This window comes from Centroberyx affinis, unplaced genomic scaffold (assembly GCF_046629955.1).
Source record: "Centroberyx affinis isolate AG114_WGS23_722 - 3 ecotype Tasmania unplaced genomic scaffold, CSIRO-AGI_Caff_v1 ptg002560l_1, whole genome shotgun sequence".
In the NCBI taxonomy this organism is placed as follows: Eukaryota; Metazoa; Chordata; class Actinopteri; order Beryciformes; family Berycidae; genus Centroberyx; species Centroberyx affinis.
In genome coordinates, this window is record NW_027280770.1 from 78,482 (window position 1) to 96,715 (window position 18,234).

At 42.5% G+C, this 18,234-nt stretch overlaps 1 protein-coding gene across 1 annotated transcript in view; it reads left to right on the top strand.

Moving 5' to 3' along the window:
- The window catches only part of LOC139656864 (cadherin-6-like), a 53,386-nt gene extending 44,471 nt beyond the window's left edge, over positions 1-8,915 (top strand). The window contains exons 9-12 of the mRNA XM_071534497.1: positions 101-218; positions 2,808-3,059; positions 8,359-8,606; positions 8,649-8,915. Coding sequence (XP_071390598.1) covers positions 101-218; positions 2,808-3,059; positions 8,359-8,606; positions 8,649-8,915 — 885 coding nt within the window. The remainder of the gene's footprint in view (positions 1-100; positions 219-2,807; positions 3,060-8,358; positions 8,607-8,648) is intronic.
- The last annotated feature ends 9,319 nt before the right edge of the window (positions 8,916-18,234 follow it).

Genomic DNA, 18,234 nt, shown 5'->3' on the forward strand with positions numbered 1-18,234 from the left:
CCCGACCCTGGCAGTGTCTTTTTCAGCTCATTGATTGCTCTTCATTCAGTTCATGCCAGTGGGCTGTACAAGCTAACAGACGTTGGTGTTTCTCTCGCAGCGGATCCAGACGGTGAGCGCTGTCGACGCGGACGAGCCGTCGGCGGGCCACAAGTTCTTCTTCAGCCTGGCTCCTGAGGGGACCTACCGCAGCAACTTCACTGTCCGCGACAATGGAGGTAAGAACGACTTCATCTCACCGGAAATGATATCATCGGGATTGGTTTCGATGGAGAGTGATCTAGTGGATACAGAGATGGGGACTCGAGTCAGACTCAAGACACAATTTTCATTGCTTGAGACTTGACTTGATGCATGAAGAGAAGACTTGAGAGTTAACCTGACTTGGGTTCTGGTGACTTGGGACTTGACTTTGACTTGTACTTTGATGACTTGAAAAGGTTTCTAAAGTCTTGACTTGAGATCTTGTGTTTGTGTAAATGACTTAGATTGAAAGTGATGAGAATTGTTCCAGCAGACGACTGAATTTAAATTCTGTTTTCTGAATTTGTATGGAATGAAGTTGATTATAGAAATACAACTCATGATGCACTTACCAAGTTGCATTGAAAAGTCCTAGATATTTAGTTTTCTTTAAGATATTAAATTGATACTGGACTCTTGATTTGTTCCGACTTGACTTGCTGTTCTACATTTAGACTTGAGATTTTACTTGATACTTGACATTACTGACATGGAGTTGACTTGGACTTGACTTGGACTTGACTTGGTAATCTTGGTCACACCTCTGAGTGGCTATCTAGTTGCAGGCTGTCTGCATTTGGTCAATACTGGAAGAGCCAGCTGATTTGGGTAGGATGGCCAGACACTACCACCCCCACTAGTTTCTGGTTGACTAGCATGTCTTCACTTCCCCTTTGGGAGAGAGTTGTTCATGTTTACATACTAGCATCAATTAAACTAGTCTAGGCCATAGGTGTAACATGTTCTACACATGACAGATTAAAGGATAAGGCTGGTGTTTTTTAATGCATTTCTTACCGTCAACAAATCCTATGAAAATAACAAAATCAACACTGCGTTTGCTTTACTCCCGTTACTTTCTGACTTCCCACGTACCGTTTTTAGCCGTCCACCCGGAAGTCATTGGCTCCAATTGTAAGCTAAATACAGCTCACAAAGACATAGTTTACATTTTAAAAATCGCTGTGTCAGGCTATTGTAGTTACCAAATCAAATTCAAATGGGAACAAATTCTTCATTACGCCGGGGACTATTTTCGGTGCTACGGAACTCTTTTCGTGAGATCGCAAACGTGTTTACGGTCGGCTTATTAAGTTATTTGAGGAAAAAGTCAGCTGGCCCGGTGCATTGCAATGATGAAATATGTTGCCCAGAGCAATGGCATGGCTCTGTGACGTGTTTTTAATCGTTTTTTTAATACAATGGAGTTCTATGGCTGCTGGGACATGGCTTCATTGGGCACTGGCTACATGGACGAGGCTTGTTGGCAAAACAAAATCATTGCTGAGTTTGTTATTTTCATAGGATTTGTTGACGGTAAGCAATGCATTAAAAAACACCAGCCTTATCCTTTAAGAAAAGAGACATAGGCCTACAGCACACAAGAAAGATTAGTGATGAAAAACAAAAATGCAGCAGGACAAACCCTAACAGCATATCCATTTGTAAACTAATTTGTAAAGACTTAAATGCTTTTCTAGCTGCACCATGGCCCCAAAAGATCTCCATTCCAGTTAGCAAGGGTTAGGGTTACAATATAACAATGAAAAATCAAAGTTTACACCGCAGAGTGGATTCATAGATGTAATAAGTAGTGTGTTGGAGGCGCGCACAAGGGTCTTAAACTTGTTCAATGGAACCCAAATGAACAAGTAAAAACTAGCTTAGCATTAGTTACATACATACTAACGTTATTGCTAGCATACACTTAGCAAGGCCTACTACACAAACGTAACATCCTCAACAAAGGATTAATCCCACTTACAATGAAGTCCAACAAACAATAAGCAAAACCTGAATCAAACAATCTAATGTAAAATTACCTTATCAGGAAACTAGGGAACTTGAAGTGAATCTTCTACTAGCTAGCCAAACAATCGTAGAGAAATGTGAAATGGAATCTTCCAAACTGCAGTTCAACAAGGACCTAATGAAAATCCTACAGGCTCTTACACACATCAGCGCATGCAGATGGTGAACCTTCTGGCAAGCATTAAAACAAGTAGGAGGTAGAAGCAGGTAGCACACAGGGGCCGGATTCACCAACGTGTTATTAAGATAGATCTTAAGAAATGACATAAGGGGATCGGGGAATTGGGGAAAAACCTATTTAGAGCAACTAGAGCAAAGATTTAAACATTGGTTGCTGTTGGTAACTGTAAAATTTGCAGCTTATTTTCAATAAACATGAGACAGAGGCCTACCTGGCCCTACACCAAATAAAGCTTTACAATAAATGTTCATCTTAATGTTAGGTGTAGGGGAACCTATGAAGACTTTGAACTATAACCTACTTGTCTAAAATGTGTTTAAATATATGATATTAGAGGCTTACCTTTTCATTGTAGGATTTTTTTTTTTAGGAAGAAACATGAGAAGAAAGTTAAGAAAATACATAAGAACTGTTTTTGAGAATATATTTTTTTCCTATTTTTTTTCTTAAGACTAAAGTTAAGAAAAGAATTTTTTTTTTTTTTTTTACAATTTTTTTCTTAAGAAGGTTTTGCGAAACCGGCCCCAGATTCTTAACTGAACTTTCTACTTTGCCGCCTTCCCCGACCCAGACAACACCGCCGGCATCCTGACGCGTCGAGCCAGCTACAGCCGCCTCCACCAGAGCGTCTACCTGGTTCCCGTGGTGATCACCGACGGCGACTACCCCATGCAGAGCAGCACCGGGACGCTCACCGTGCGGGTCTGCACCTGCGACCGGGACGGCAATATGGAACTGTGCAACGCCGAGGCCCTGACCAGCTCCGCCGGCCTCAGCACCGGAGCTCTAATCGCCATCCTCCTCTGTGCCATCATACTGCTGAGTGAGTGGGGGAAATACACTATATCTGTGTGTGTGTGTGTGTGTGTTTAGGTGCTTGAAAAGCACTTGATACACGTAATTTTGTTTTTGTTCAAGGACCCGCTTTGCTCACAAGCGCCAATATTTTACTACTAGAAAAATACTAGTGGCCCGAAAACTCCATTGGGCATCTTTAGCCATTCATGATTAATAAACATTAAGTAATGGTTAATTAACAATTTATTAATCATGAATACCTATGATGATGATGATTATTATTCTGATTACCTCCGCGAAGGAGGTTATGTTTTCGGTGCCGTTTGTCTGTCAGCAGGATTACGGAAAAGCTACTGGCCCGATTTTCATGAAACTTGGTGGAAGGGTGTAGCATGGGCCAAGGAAGAACCCAGATCCGGATCCGACTCACAAACAAGCAATAATAGCAAGAACTTTAGCGGAGGTCTGCGCTCTCCGAGTGCCCTTATAGTTATTATTATTATTATTATTATTATTATTATCATTGGCTTTCAATGCAGAGTTTCAGTGTCCCATGGTCTAAATGCTGTGTCAGAGGCTTTTCCATCTTGACAAGTATAAAATGGGAAGGGAACACTGAACACATTTTTTGGCATGAAAATAGTCAAATTTACATATACTGAATATTGGCACTACATATTGGCGATCAGCAGCTTCAATCTGAGAAATATCAATGTTAGTCTTTAAAGACCCATATCAAACCGTGGTGTTTGTGGTGTATACATCGACGGCATTGTGTGTGTGTGTGTGCGTGGTATGCAAAATGTATGTATGTATGATCACTCTCTGCCCACTGCAGTGATTCCCCGAATTCATCATCAGTAACCAGTCGCTCTATACAGCATCCTAAACACAGCCGGCCCCCTCTCCTATATCATCTGCTGTAATGGAAAACAATGTTGGATCAGTGCTCCAATATGCTGCTGCTCGCAGGAATCAAGCCCCATATGGAAATGAATGCATCTCATCTGCCACCACATCCCCACTTATCCTCTTATTCATGCAGCGGTCACAGTCCGATGGGCTGCTGGGAAAATGAATACATATTTATGTCTCTGAAAGTGCAGTCATTGCAGACTTAGTTAGTGGGGACACACACGCACACACTCACACACACGCAGAAATATATGGAAATACACACACAGGAGGAAGGCAGTGCTGTAATACAGTGTCCACTGTTGCATGAGTGCAGAGAGAAGATGAGAGCAAGCAGCCCTGAACAGCCTTGACACTCTCTCTCTCTCTCACACACACACACACCCACGCACCGAGTATGCTGACAAGCACAGTAATAATTAGATCTTAACCCGATTAAGGCAATACTGACTATTGAAATTGTCATATTAACGCCTTTATCTGCTTAATCATAATTGGAGTACGGTCATAATCAGAGTAAGTGGTTAACACACCTTAAATTTCTGCTCAATATATTTCATTTGGGGCACGTAAACATCTCAGCCAGAGCCCGAGATCACGAGACGTACCGATCCAGATGCTGTATTTCCATGTGTGTCTTTGGAGCGTTTCCTCCTTTAGTGAGGTTCGGCTGGCCAGGTGGGAACGGTGCCATTCGAACTCTGCTGGCACCAGACAACCGCACTGAGACATCTGAGGCCTGGGGCTCTCAGTCCCCCTTCCAAGAGAACCGAGGTGTGGCTCGTTAGGAGTGAGAACATAATCCAGCCGACTACAGGAAACAACCCCTAAAACGCAACGGTTTACGGGTATAAGTAGACGGATGTTTATATGCGATTGCCAGCAGTTCCTCATGCTTGGAAAGCCTGGTAGAGCAAAATGAAGCGAGGGCAAACTCGCAGTCTGGACTGATGCTCATTTTCAGCTATTTCTTCATGTCTTCTTAACTGGTATGAACACCAGAGAAGGTCAGCTGCAGCAAATGTGTAAGCAAGGTGCAAATTGCAGCAGGTGTGGACAAGTCCATCACGCCTAGCTAGGAGAGGAGAGGAGACAAGGAGAGGAGAGAGGAGGGGAGACAAGGAGAGGAGAGGAGAGGAGACAAGGAGAGAAGAGAGGAGGGGAGACAAGGAGAGGAGAGAGGAGGAGACAAGGAGAGGAGAGAGGAGGGGAGAGAGGAGACAAGGAGAGGAGACAAGGAGAGGAGAGAGGAGACAAGGAGAGGAGAGAGGAGAGGAGACAAGGAGAGGAGAGGAGAGAGGAGACAAGGAGAGGAGAGGAGGGGAGAGATGAGACAAGGAGAGGAGGAGAGGAGAGGAGGTTATAAATTCTAGTTAAATGAATCCATGTAAATGGCGGTTATGAGGTTAATATTGTGTCGAACCATGTTAATGTTTTCATCAAAATACTGGCTTAAGCATGCGTATGAGTATTGGTCTGCATGTAAACATACCATCGCTTCATTTCTCCCACTTTTTCCCCCATTTGGTCTCTGCCTCTGTCTGCCTTACCCGTTACGTCTTTGTCTTTTATGCCCGTCCCTCTCCATGACCGTCTTTTTCTGTCCCTCTCCGTCTTTATCTGTCCATCTGTATCTCTCTCGGTCTCTCTTTCTTCCTCTGCCTTCGTTTTTCTAATTCCGTTTCAGGATTTTGTAATTCTCTCGCTCACATCAAAGTTCACGCTCCTCTGCTCTTTTCCAGTCATTTCATGCTGTAATTTGTGGCCGCCGTGCATTATCGGTTATTTCAGTTCCCTGACCTTAACGCCGCCTCTGCTCTTTCTCGTTGCCGCTGTGCCGTTATTTGATTTAAATTCAAACTGGCCTGCATGGGCTTAACCAATCAAATGTTCTGCATGATTATTTATGGCTGAGCCCTCTCTGAAATCAAAGACCGCTGTCCCTCGTGTCTTCCTGTGACCGGGGTGTACAGCCCTCGTGTTTTCCAGTCATTTTGGGATATACTGTATCTGTACCTTTGTTAAACCTGCAATAAGCGATATCAGCCCTTATAACCAATCCTGAAACTAATGTGTGCTATGTGGAGATTTCATTGAGATATAATGATATAAACCAATATCCACACAGCAGCCAGCTGTGTTGCTGTTTTCACCTCTTTTCTAAAGCTTGTTGTCAAATCCTCCCGGCCCATTCAGTAGCTTGAAATTTTTTTTAAAACTAGCTTGGCTCCTCCCTCGCTGTTTAAAAGCAGCCTTATGGGACATGTAACCTTCAGCGGGAGACAAATCTGGCAAAGCGAGACTAAACCGGTGACACTTCTCCGTAGGTACGTTTAGCTTAGCTGTTAGCCTTTATGCACGGTCCTTCGCTAGGTTTGTCCTTAGGGGCCTCCGTTGTCCAGTGGCTTTGCTGTGCTTTATTTACAAATGCGTCACGGTTTCTGTCACCCTCTAGTGGTCGGAAAATCGCTTATTGCAGCTTTAAGTCGTCCACATGTCAATCCGCGTCAAGATAAGCCATGATATGATGCGTATCATCACTTAGAATATGTCGACACCGAATCTACAATCATTACATTTGGAGGAAGATGCTGCCATGTGTTTACATTTGCAGCGGAGAATTAAAGCAAACTACAAACTAGGGCTGAACAATTCATCGAAATTTTATCGAAATCGCAATATGGCCTACTGCAATTTTCAAATCGCAGGAGGCACGATATTTGTTAAAAGGTGAAATGTGTCAAAATAGCATTTTAAATGAAATATTGTGGTGCTGCAGAGATGTCCTGGCCTACACATCATATTCTACAGACTTAAGAAAACATCTTTGTTTGGTACAGATCCCCGCAAAAATCACACCATAATCATTTTAATACGTTTTTCAATGAAAATGAGAATAATGATGTAAAAATGATCATTCCCGCTAATATCGCAAATCATATCGCAATTGCAATATCAGTCAAAATAATCGCAATTAGATATTTTTTCAAAATCGTTCCGCCCTAGTGTCCACCCACTGTTGTATTTCTTATTCCATGATGAAATTGGAGTGGGTAAAACAAACAAAAACCAAAAAAAAAAAAATAAGAATACACGTATGGTGTGATGGAGGCGTTTTAATTAAAGGTCAAAATTATCTCAAACATGATATCTCGGACACCACCGGTCCGATTTTGATGACTCTTGGAAGGACGATGCATTGTGTCAGTGTGTTCTGGTGTTTAAAGAATGACACTGATTAGCCTGAGGGAAGGACAATACAGTAATTAAAGGTCAAAATGTCAAACTTTGAAAGGCCATAACTACTAGATTACCGGATCCATTTTGATGAAACTTGGGCGGATGATGCATCTTGTTACTGATTGGCCCAAGGTGTTCCTGCATCATTTGTGGCGACATTCTTTTACTTTTTACTGTTAATATTTTACTTTCTATACTAGTTACAACTTTATTATCTCTCCTCTCCTCATTTACCACGGTACTGTAGTGTTTCCTAACCTCTCTTCAAATATACACTGCCCATCAAAATTTTGGGGACACCACATTTTTCTTCATTTTTTTTTTACTATTTTCCACATTTTAGAATAATAGTGAAGACATCAAAAGTATGAAATAACACAAATGGAATTATGCGGCGACCAAAAAAGTGATTGTGACAAAGCAAAACGATCTTATATTTTAGATTCTTTAAAGCAGCCCCCCTTTACCTTGATGGAAAGGGCAAAGGCTTTGGAAAGAAATTCATACATTAGGCATCAACTTTACTGTTTATATTTGTCTAAGAAACAGATTTCAAGCATTTACGCATAAGCCTTTCGATCAAAATGGCTTTAAGATGATGAAAAACACAGTACATTCAATCAGGTGTCCACAAACTTTTGACTTAACTTACTTGCCTTAAGCCCTTTGCTCCTCTAGGGAGCATAGGCCATTGACAAATGTCCTCCACTTCACTCGGTTGTTGGCGGTTCTTAAGAGATCACCCCAGTTGAGCCCCCTCCCAGACATTTCTGCCTGGACACCTCTTCTCCAGCTGTTCCTGGGGCAGACCTCTTTTCCTTGTACCTTGGGGGTACAACTACAATTCGAAGGAGAACTCCACTTTCTCCCGAATTTGTAAGTCAATGGGATCCTGGCTTGTCCTTTTCCACAGGTCCACATTGCTTACTTTGCCTCTCCACCAGATGTTTAGTATTCTCCTGAGGCAGGTGTTCATGAATGTTTGTAGCCTGTTTGTTGTGTGTTTTGTACAGCATCACCTGCTTCACTTTGGAGTTAAAGATGCGTATTCTGGCATTGATCGAGATGTGTTTTGAGCTCCGGATCTTCCTGAGCACGTTAAACACCACCCTAGCCTTGACAAACACTGTAAAACTCATCTAAGCTCTTTCCGCCCTTCTCTCTCACAGTGATCGTGGTCCTGTTCACGGCCCTGAAACGCCAGAGGAAGCAGGAGCCGCTCATCATCTCCAAGGAGGACGTCCGGGACAACGTGGTGAGCTACGACGACGAGGGCGGGGGCGAGGAGGACACCCAGGCCTTCGACATCGGCGCCCTGCGGCACCCGGAGGCCGCCGCCGCCTTGGAGGAGTCGGCCAAGCAGAGGCGCGACATCATCCCCACCGACACCCTGCTGTACCCGCCGCTCCGCCGGGCCGCCGCCGCCTCCGCCTCCTCCGCCGGCCTCATCGCGCCGCAGGTGGGCGCGGCGTCCCGGGACAACGCCGACGTGCGCGAGTTCATCGACCAGAGGGTGCTGGAGAACGACTGCAACCCGACGGCGCCGCCCTACGACTCGCTGGCCACCTACGCCTACGAGGGGACGGGCTCGGCGGCCGAGTCGCTCAGCTCGCTGGGCTCGGCGTCGTCCGAGGCCGAGCAGGACTACCACTACCTGAGCGACTGGGGGCCCAGGTTCAGGAAACTGGCCGACCTGTACGGGGCGGACGACAGCGATTTCTGCTAACGAAGACACGACGCCCAAAAACGAGTACGCCGATTCCACGCGCACGTTTCCCCCACATCAGGAAACGTTCCGATCAATACAGGAACGGACGAGCACCGTTAAGAAAACGCGAGGAAACACACATACCACACACGCTCAGTTCAAACACAAACACACACCCACACGGTGAACTGCCAAATGTCCTGGCAGATGGGGATTTCTCTCTTTAACGGGATGCAGGACCCGAACACTGGCCATTCAAGGAAAACCCTTCTGGATGCTGTAGTGACTGTTGGGAGTTTAAGGAATGGTTTCGAACCCCGCCTTCGCTACACACACATCTTAGCATGGAGAGCTTTGCAGTCCAGCAGCCTGGCGCGAATCGTTTTCAGACTGGGCCAAAAAACGAAAAAAAAAAAAAAAAAATAGTCCTCACTAGCTATTACTGGAATGGGAACTTTTGGATGTAGGTAGCCAAATCGGCCAAACCCAAAGATCTTCAGAAACGCCCCCTGGGAATTTTGAAAATTTTGGAGTTGGGATTTTTTTTAATCAGAATTGGACTATTCCTACTTCCAGGCTTTGCTTTAATCTCTCCTGGGTTACCAAATACCGGATACCATTTTTGCAGAGTATTTCCTGTTGCTTTACTGAATGAAACAAAGCTTTTTGAACCGGTTTCAGTCACCAAACCACTGCGGACGTATTCGAGGATCGAACACTTCCCGCGTCTCTCATGAAAGGAGTGTGTGGAAGATTTTTTTTTTTTTTTGTTGTCGTTTTTTTTTTGACTAAGTGCCCTTCTGCCCGCCCTCCGAGCCGAACCGCGGACCTGGAAGTCTGTTGACTAGCTGAGGCCGGAGGGGGCCGATGACTCTTTTATATGATCGCTTATGTCTTTTTTTTTTTTGTTGCTCTTTCTCGTGTGAAACGACCATTCCAGAGGAGCCGTTCTCAAGGAGTCCTCGCTTTCAAAATAGCCTTCTCTGGGAAAAAGAGAGGAGGAGAGGAAAATCCATATGACAAAAATGCATCGGTTTCTTTTCGTTTACGTACGTTCTCGGTTTTTGGTCTATCTCTGTGCTGCACTGGAAAAGAAAAATATATATGTTCACGACATCATTTCTACCTTGTCAGCTTCTCAGTAACTGTATATGTGTCAGAACTTTGGTTGAACTTATGCTAGAAGGAGAAGTTTTAGAATAATTGTTTCATTTTACTGGAGTCTCTTTCTATAGCGAACTACAATTTCAAAGATACACACAGCTGTTGAGTGATGCTAGGCAAAGTGTCTTCATTCAGAATTTGCTTTATCGTTTACATAAAGCAGTGGTTCTCAACGTGGGGTCCGGGCACCACCAGGGGTCCCTGATGGGGTTCCAGGGGGTCCCCAGCAAATTGATCAATTGTTAAACTTCTCCATTATTTCATTTGCAAGAAGTTAACGCAATTAGAGAATGTAGAAGAATGACTGTTTTGATCATAGTTTCACTGTTATCTCTCTACCTACAATACAGACAGTCATGGAATTGTGGACAAAATCATATCTAACAATAAATATATTCTCAGATTTGGGTTCGAGAGACAAAATCTCATCAAATGGGGGTCCGCGGCCCTAATCTGGACTAAATTCGGGGTCCTTGATATGAAAAAGAGAATCACTGACCTAAAGGACGGGGCTTTCACAACCAGCATTGCGTCTTGAATGTCTTTCAAACAAAGAACTACTTTCAACTTGATCTTACTCAGCATAGTTTCCAAGTCTTACTTGCTCATATCTGTTCTCTCCCATGTATTTACATATGTTGAAGATTTGATCCAAATGTTTTTACCCCAAAGGTATTCTATTTCATGCTCGCCCGGCATAGATTGCAGCCGCTGCCGTTTCTCATTCTTATTTTTGATACATAAGCAGTGAGACAAAACTCGGTTTCCCCCCCCAAACGTTGGTTTATTCTACACTTGAAGCAGCTGTTGCAAGGCAATATGTACTTACAATATGTACTACTTTCTTTATTTGCTGGTTTATTTGCTTGGTTTTATTCAGCCCATTTCTGTGTCTACACGTGAGACAAAGAGCTTTGTTTTTTTAAATGTTGTAATTAACCAATACTGGAAGGCAGCACATTCCTCATTTGAGTTTGATGTCGCACCAATTAGTAAAGCAAAAGATGGGAATTACAACAGTCAACCTCAACGCTACATGATTAAAAAGTTAGAACGGTTGCGAATTCAATTTACCACTATGAAGTCTGGATCATTTAATGATTCTGACGTTTTGTTATGACATTCTGGTTTGATATCAGGAGTTTGTATGATGTTTTTTGGTAATTACGGTGAAAAGCAGCAGCTTGTTCGAGTCGTGTTTTGTGACAGTGGTCTGCTCTGAAGGCTTATGACAAAAAAATGTCCATGTATTTTACTTTGCATTTGTTTATATCGTAATTCATTCTTTTTGTACCAAATATTTATAGGACACAATGATGATATTCTTGGAGAAAAAAAAAAAAAATCACAATACCGTCCAGCTTCACTGTTTTTTAATGTAATTTTGGAGGTGTGAAACTCGCTGTGGGCAGTCTACCGTCCGTTTATGATGTACTGTATTATAAACAGTTGTTTAATTTTATCAAAATAAACTTTTACAGTGAAATAAGTGGGGTTTTTTTTTTCAATATTTTATTTTCAGCTTTTCAGTTTTATATTCAAGACATGTAAACAAGATAAGAGAAAAAAAAACAAAGAAAAGAAAAAGGATATACACAGTACTGTGCAAAAGTCTTAGGCACCTTAGATTTTTTATATACATTTCTTAGAAGTCTTAGATGTTTGTTTTCTGCATTAGTGTGTCAGTAGACTGCTGTTTATTGTAATTTTTTTGATATTCAGAAACATTTCATTTCATTAGTTTTGAAAGCATCTTCGCTTTATGGATTTCTTTGACATATACCTAAGACTTTTGCACAGTACTGTGTATATATATCTATATATATATAGATATATATATATATATATAGTATGACTTAGTTCACATCAATTTTCAAGAAGTTACATAGTCAGGTATTACAAGAGTACAGGTAAAGGCTAAGGAGTACAGGGTTGCATCACTACAGAATATAATTAACAATTATTTACCTTTGAGAGTCAACGAAATAAGCGTTTTAAATTTGATTACTGCAAAACCATCATCATTATCATTATCATCTGGTAACCTAGCAGACTTTGTCTTGTTCTCTCTGAGGTCTTAAAGCCCACATCATAACTATAAAGTCAGAGATTTCAAACTGTTCTCTCATTTGTTTATGACTAGCATCAAAATCACAATCATCTTGGCTTCGTTCCTCCTCTCACAACACATTGCACTGTACTGATTGTGCTTAATGACTGTGTGTACACTTAAAAGTGACCCAACAGTTGAAACTTAACTCTCCGCCAAGAGGGAAAACATGTCAGAAATTAAACTACTGTGCACCGGTCCTGAAAATAACACATTCTGCTCCTCCAATTATTTCCTAATGCAGCAGTAATGTCCCACAGTAAAACAATGGGGTGAATGTACTTGTAAAAAAAACTGTTTTCATGGCTGACAGAGAGTTTTTCACAAGGAAAATGCCAAGTAAACTTTGGTGCAGCTTAACAGTTAACCACTTTGCTCACCAAATACAATAAAAGAACAGGTATTGCCAGGGATGGACTGGGACAAGAGAATGGCCCTGGACTTTTTGACCCAGACTGGCCCACATCCAGCCTGCGAATATTCCACCATCCCCACCCCATTGACGCATACATGAATACAGTAAGACTTAGTGTCACTACTTATAAGTATATACAGTATGATGATCAATATTGTTAATTTAGTGTTTACCAAAGGTATAATATTGTATTTTTATTGAGATTAACTATTAATATTGACATTTCAATAATAATTATTCAATTGTTAGTTGTTAGTGATAACAACTAACTAACAATTAACTTTATGAGAATGATATGAGACAGATTTTTAGACATTGTAGGAATATTTATCTTACAATTTGTGCCACTTTATGAAAATTGCTAACTCTTCATAATGAGTGCCACTGTGTGAAAAGACCCATATTCCTTACATTAGTATTACCCACATGGGAGGACATTCCATACAAAAAGTATGTAAGTATGTATTCCACTCCATTTTATTCAGCATGAAGAAGGATGTCATTTTCACACATTTGTGTGTCTTGTTGTGGGACAAGGCACACTTTGGCTAACCCTAACCCAACCCCTCATTTTTTATGCCTCAGCTTCACGGGCCTTCATTTTTTTTTATTCCTCAATTTCTCTGCCCCACCTTTTCGTTTTTCGGAAGGATTCCTTTCCATTTTGTTAAGTCTTTCTCCAAAATACTGCTGTCCGATCGCGCTGATCAGCTCATCTGACGCTCCGTTCGCGAGGGGTGGGGGCATCGCTCACTCACCACTCTCTCTCCCTCTCTCTCTCTCTCTCTCTCTCTCTCTCTTTCTTTCGTTTATGAAATAGGGCCATAAAGCTAGAGGCCCACCGGGAATTGTCCTGGTCCTCGATGGCCGGTCTGCCACTGGGTATTGGTCTTAGTGACTTAGTGACGACTGGGGCAAAGCCTTATTAAAACAGCATGCTATACACTATGGCTGCTCTGAAATGTAGCGAGAAATTCCGTATTATTTCCCCATTGCATCATGAGGAAGATACAGTACATTGAATAGAACAAGGTGCATGAAATACATTTTCAGTGAGGCTGAAAACTGTCACGTCAAATTTCAACCTGCTACAACCCAAAGAGCCTGGTCTCCCAAAATTTTGTGAAGTGAGCGCAGTGTCTTGAAATGGAAATGCATGCTCCCGGCACAAAACTGTGAGAAATGTCTTCCCACTACAAAAGGATTAGGTAAAGGAGACACGATTAGAAACAGGCAATTGTTTGACATTGAAATCGCGCAGTGGGAAGTAAGGGTGTGGAGGTTGGGAGGGTGGATTTACCTTCAACTCCGAGGACCCGGATTTAATACCTTTCCCTGAACTGAACCAAAGTTTTAGCTGCCTATTAGGGTTGGGCGATGTCTACCAAATTGCCATCTGACGATGTCCACAGTGAAACATCGCGATGGACGATGATATCGTTTTTGGCGGGGGGGGAGGAGGGGGTGGGGGAAGACAAGAATGACGAACGAGAATGAAACTAATGAAACGGACAAGGCTCTCAGCTGCTCTAGTACTAAAGTTATGTAAATAAAAAGTACTCAAATTAAGTAACAATAATTAAGTAACAATAATTTTAATACTAGTCATAGTGATGTAACTGCAGAATATACCAGTGAGTGAATTAAAAAAAAAAAAAACGGATGTGAGTGGATATTGATCAGTGACGGTGGCAAATCACTTTGCATAATGGCGGCGACAAACCTGGTCGCTAAAAAAGGTACGACTTCGCCCATCTGGCAGTACTTTGGGTTTCGGCCAAATGAAAGAGGGGAGCCAAGGGACACTAATGAAGTGGTGTGCAGGATTTGTACTGAAGTCATCCGCGCAAAAGATGGCCAGACGACCAATCTGCACGACCATTTGCGTGTACACCATCCCGTCGATTATGCTAAATTGCCAGTGCCATCACGTGCAACTGGTCCCAGCAAAACAGCTAGCCACCAACCAACCATGTCTGGGGTAACTCGCTACCTAGCAAAAGAAATGGTTTCTTTGAATACGGTAGAGAAGAGTGCATTTAAGGCCATGCCGCAGACATTTGACAAGCAGTATGAGCTGCCAGGTCTGAAATTCTTCTCGAAGACCGCAGTCCCAAAGTTGTACAACGACATCAGAGCAAACATTTCAGCAGTGCTGGATGATGTGGAATATTTGGCCCTGACAACTGACATGTGGTCCAGCTGCAACATGATGCCTTACATGTCAGTGACCGCACATCATGTCAGCAAAGAGTGGACTCTTGAAACGAAATGCTTACAAACAAGCTTCGTGCCGGAAAGCCATACAGCCGACAACCTGGAAGAGGCACTGCGGGGGTACCATACATGACTGGAAAGTAGAAGAAAGAAAAATCGCCTGCATAACTACTGATAATGGGGCCAATATTGTGGCGGCCATCAGACAGTTAAAATGGCCTTGGTTAAATTGTTTTGGACACAACCTGAACATTGCTATCGACAACTCACTTCAGGAGCAGAAGGCCAGCACTGATCGGGCATTCGGGGTTTGCCGGGCAGTCAACACTGCTTTTTCCCACAGCTGGTTAAGAAGACGTGAGCTGCACAAAGCCCAAGAGGAGCTGAAACTCCCTCAGCACTCCATGATAACGGTAATTAGAAAAGTGTGGGCCGGCCGATACCTAGCTAATTGCAATAATATAATAAGTGTGCAATTTCCAAAATGGAAAACCATACTATATGCGCAATTGCGCATTCTAAATATCTTCGCAAACGAAGCTATTTAAATGACACAATAGTCTATTACACCACCAAATGTTATTAAAAAAGTTATTAATAGCCTAAGGCTGAATATGTTTTTCCTGACAGGACTGTGCAACACGATGGGGCTCAAAACAAAAAATGGTGGAGAGAATCCTGGAGCAGGTGCAAGCCATCAAACAGGTGTTTGCTGAGGACAAAAGCCGCCGCCCGCTCCCGCAGCTTACATGGCAGGACATAAGTGTTCTGGAAGCAGTTAACAACAGGTTGAAGCCAGTAGCGGAGTTCACAGATAGTCTCTCCGGAGAAAGCTATGTTACTGTTTCCTCACTTCTGCCCATGTTAACCCACCTGGAAGGTGTGCTGGAGGAGTCAGAGGATGATTACCAACTCACAGCCGACCTGAAGCGCGTCATGATGGAGCAGATGGAAGGCAAATATGACAATGACTTTATGCGATGTAGAGGGCTCAGTAGTCGATGACTGTCGGCCATCGGCGGACCAACCCTACTGCCTATAGTTAACCCTACACTGATACAAATTAAAGTGTCTACTTAATAAAGTCTAGGCAACCATTTGCATCAGATTTGTATGTGGTTCAGGCAAGGCCAGTGTTTGAATGAGCTACTCAAATTTTTAAACTTCAAAAATACGTTAATCAGTGCAGGCAACTTAATTTTGTCAGTTCGTCAATTTGAGTGATCAAAATTATGACTATGGTCAAAGTAGCAAAGTTTCACAATTGCATTCATAAGTAAAGCCAACTTAATTTTATTATTATTTCCGTGATCACTAGTTTAAGTGCAATCTACTTTGGTTTTCTTACACAGAACTGTGATGTCAAAGTTTACTTCTATTTTCAAATGAGCAACATAATTTTTCTAATAGCCTACTGACAATACCAATATAAATTACTTTGATAAAAAATAACTTAATTTTAGCTTTGAACACCACTACTTGAGTCAGAGAGCATCACGTTAAAACATTTATTGTCCACAATAAACATACAGAAGATCCTTCTCCCAATACTGAGGACCGATCCCCATAACTTGCTAGAGAGAAAGAAATAAAAAGGAGGGGGCATAGAGGTACCTATTAACCGTATGAAGATCCATTTTAAGTGCACAAAGCCCACATATTCACAATACAAAATAAAGCATACATTAACATAGCCTTCAAAAATGGAAATGCCAAGTGGACTTCCAAGTTTTCTAACACTACAATGAATTAATTAATATACCAATTTACCAATTTAACTTAACCCCTCAGACAAAAGCAGAGATAGTCTTAGGCCTAGTCCACACTTATCCAGATACAGTTGAAACGTATCTTTATTTTGCCTATATTTTGCCAGTTTGGCCTTCCATCCACACTAAGACGACCACCGGAACCTGAGCTTTCTGAAAACGCTCTCCAAGTGGATGAATTTGAAAACGCCGGTTTTGTGTTATATTGTAGGAAATGTGGGAAAACAGGGCTTTTCGAAAACGCTGTGATTGTCATGTGATCTCTAGGTATCATTGTGGTGTGATCCACCCAGGCTGTATCGGCTGTTTCAATGTCTCAAGAAATGGTGGTTGTGGCTGGAGAGCCGCTCCAAACTTGCTCGCACAACTCGAAGTAGAGAAGAACAACTCTACCGTGACCACTTTTTGATTTAGTCATTTTTGCAACTTGCAAACTTGAAGCATTATTGAAACTTGCCGGTGGTGGAAACCCAGTGGAAAGCTGGTGCTTGGCGGAAATGGCGGAAAGCGGCCAGGGCATGTCCATGGAGGAAATTATGCATTTTTGGCAGTTCAGTGTGGATGAGAATTTTCAAAAACACTAAGTGTGGACAGAAACCTTTCGACATGAAAACGGCTTCTTCATTAGTGTGGACAAAGCCTTAACCTCTATGTTTGAACAAGGTAAGCACTTTGGATCATAACTCTCAAGTTGAACGTCATTTCCAAAAAGATTTACCAGGTGTATGACAAACCACATTGCTTTTGCGCTGCGCCGGGAATTGTGACATGTTAGTAGATGCGGGCCTTAGTGTTTATCTGCCAAGTCAACCTACTTGTCAACTTGTACTGGTGATTGGCCAACTACTGTGAGTGGAGGTCAAGATGCCTCCTAAAGGAAAGAACACCACCAGGAAGAGAATATTCTCAGCCTTTGAGTTATTGGAGCAACAAAAGTCTTTTTAAACTTTTTTTTAAAGATCTCATGAAACAGCAGGCAAAGAGTTTCAAGACATTCCTGCAGATGGTTATTGATTCAAGTGATTTGATCACATTGATGGGGGGGCACTATAGGAGTTTGTCTAGGACTAACATCTTAATCTGACACCCATGACCATCTGTGAATTGTGTGTGCCAAAAGAGCACTGACAAGATGCGACTTGGAGACAGCCCTGAAATTAGGGAATTAGTTGTGCATCGCGACAGTTTGTGGAGTGGATGGTGTGCGTATTAGAAAGTATTTGTGGGATTGTCTTGGACAAGGCCAGCTCCTGCTGGGGCACTCCCAAGATAGCTGTGGATAATGGTGGATACTGAACTTCCACACGAGAGCTCCCTCTGTATCTCTACCCATTTCATCTTGTTGAGATTTAAGACTCGCTCATGATGGGTCAGGGCACTTGGGTGTCCGGAAAACATATGACAGGATTTTGCGCCATTTCTTCTGGCCACGAAAGGATGTTTCTCTGCACATTAAAAACTGTAGTACTTGTCAGTGCAGCCGATTCCAGCTATCAGTCAGCCATTTGAGTACCTAATCATTGATTGCGTGCAAGGTCTGGTTGCCAGTATTTGCTAACTGTTATGTGTCAAAGCACCAGGTATCCGGCAGCTTATCCTTTGCGCATGATAACTGCAAGGTCTGTGGTTAAGGCCCTGACGCAATTCATATCTGTTTTTGGC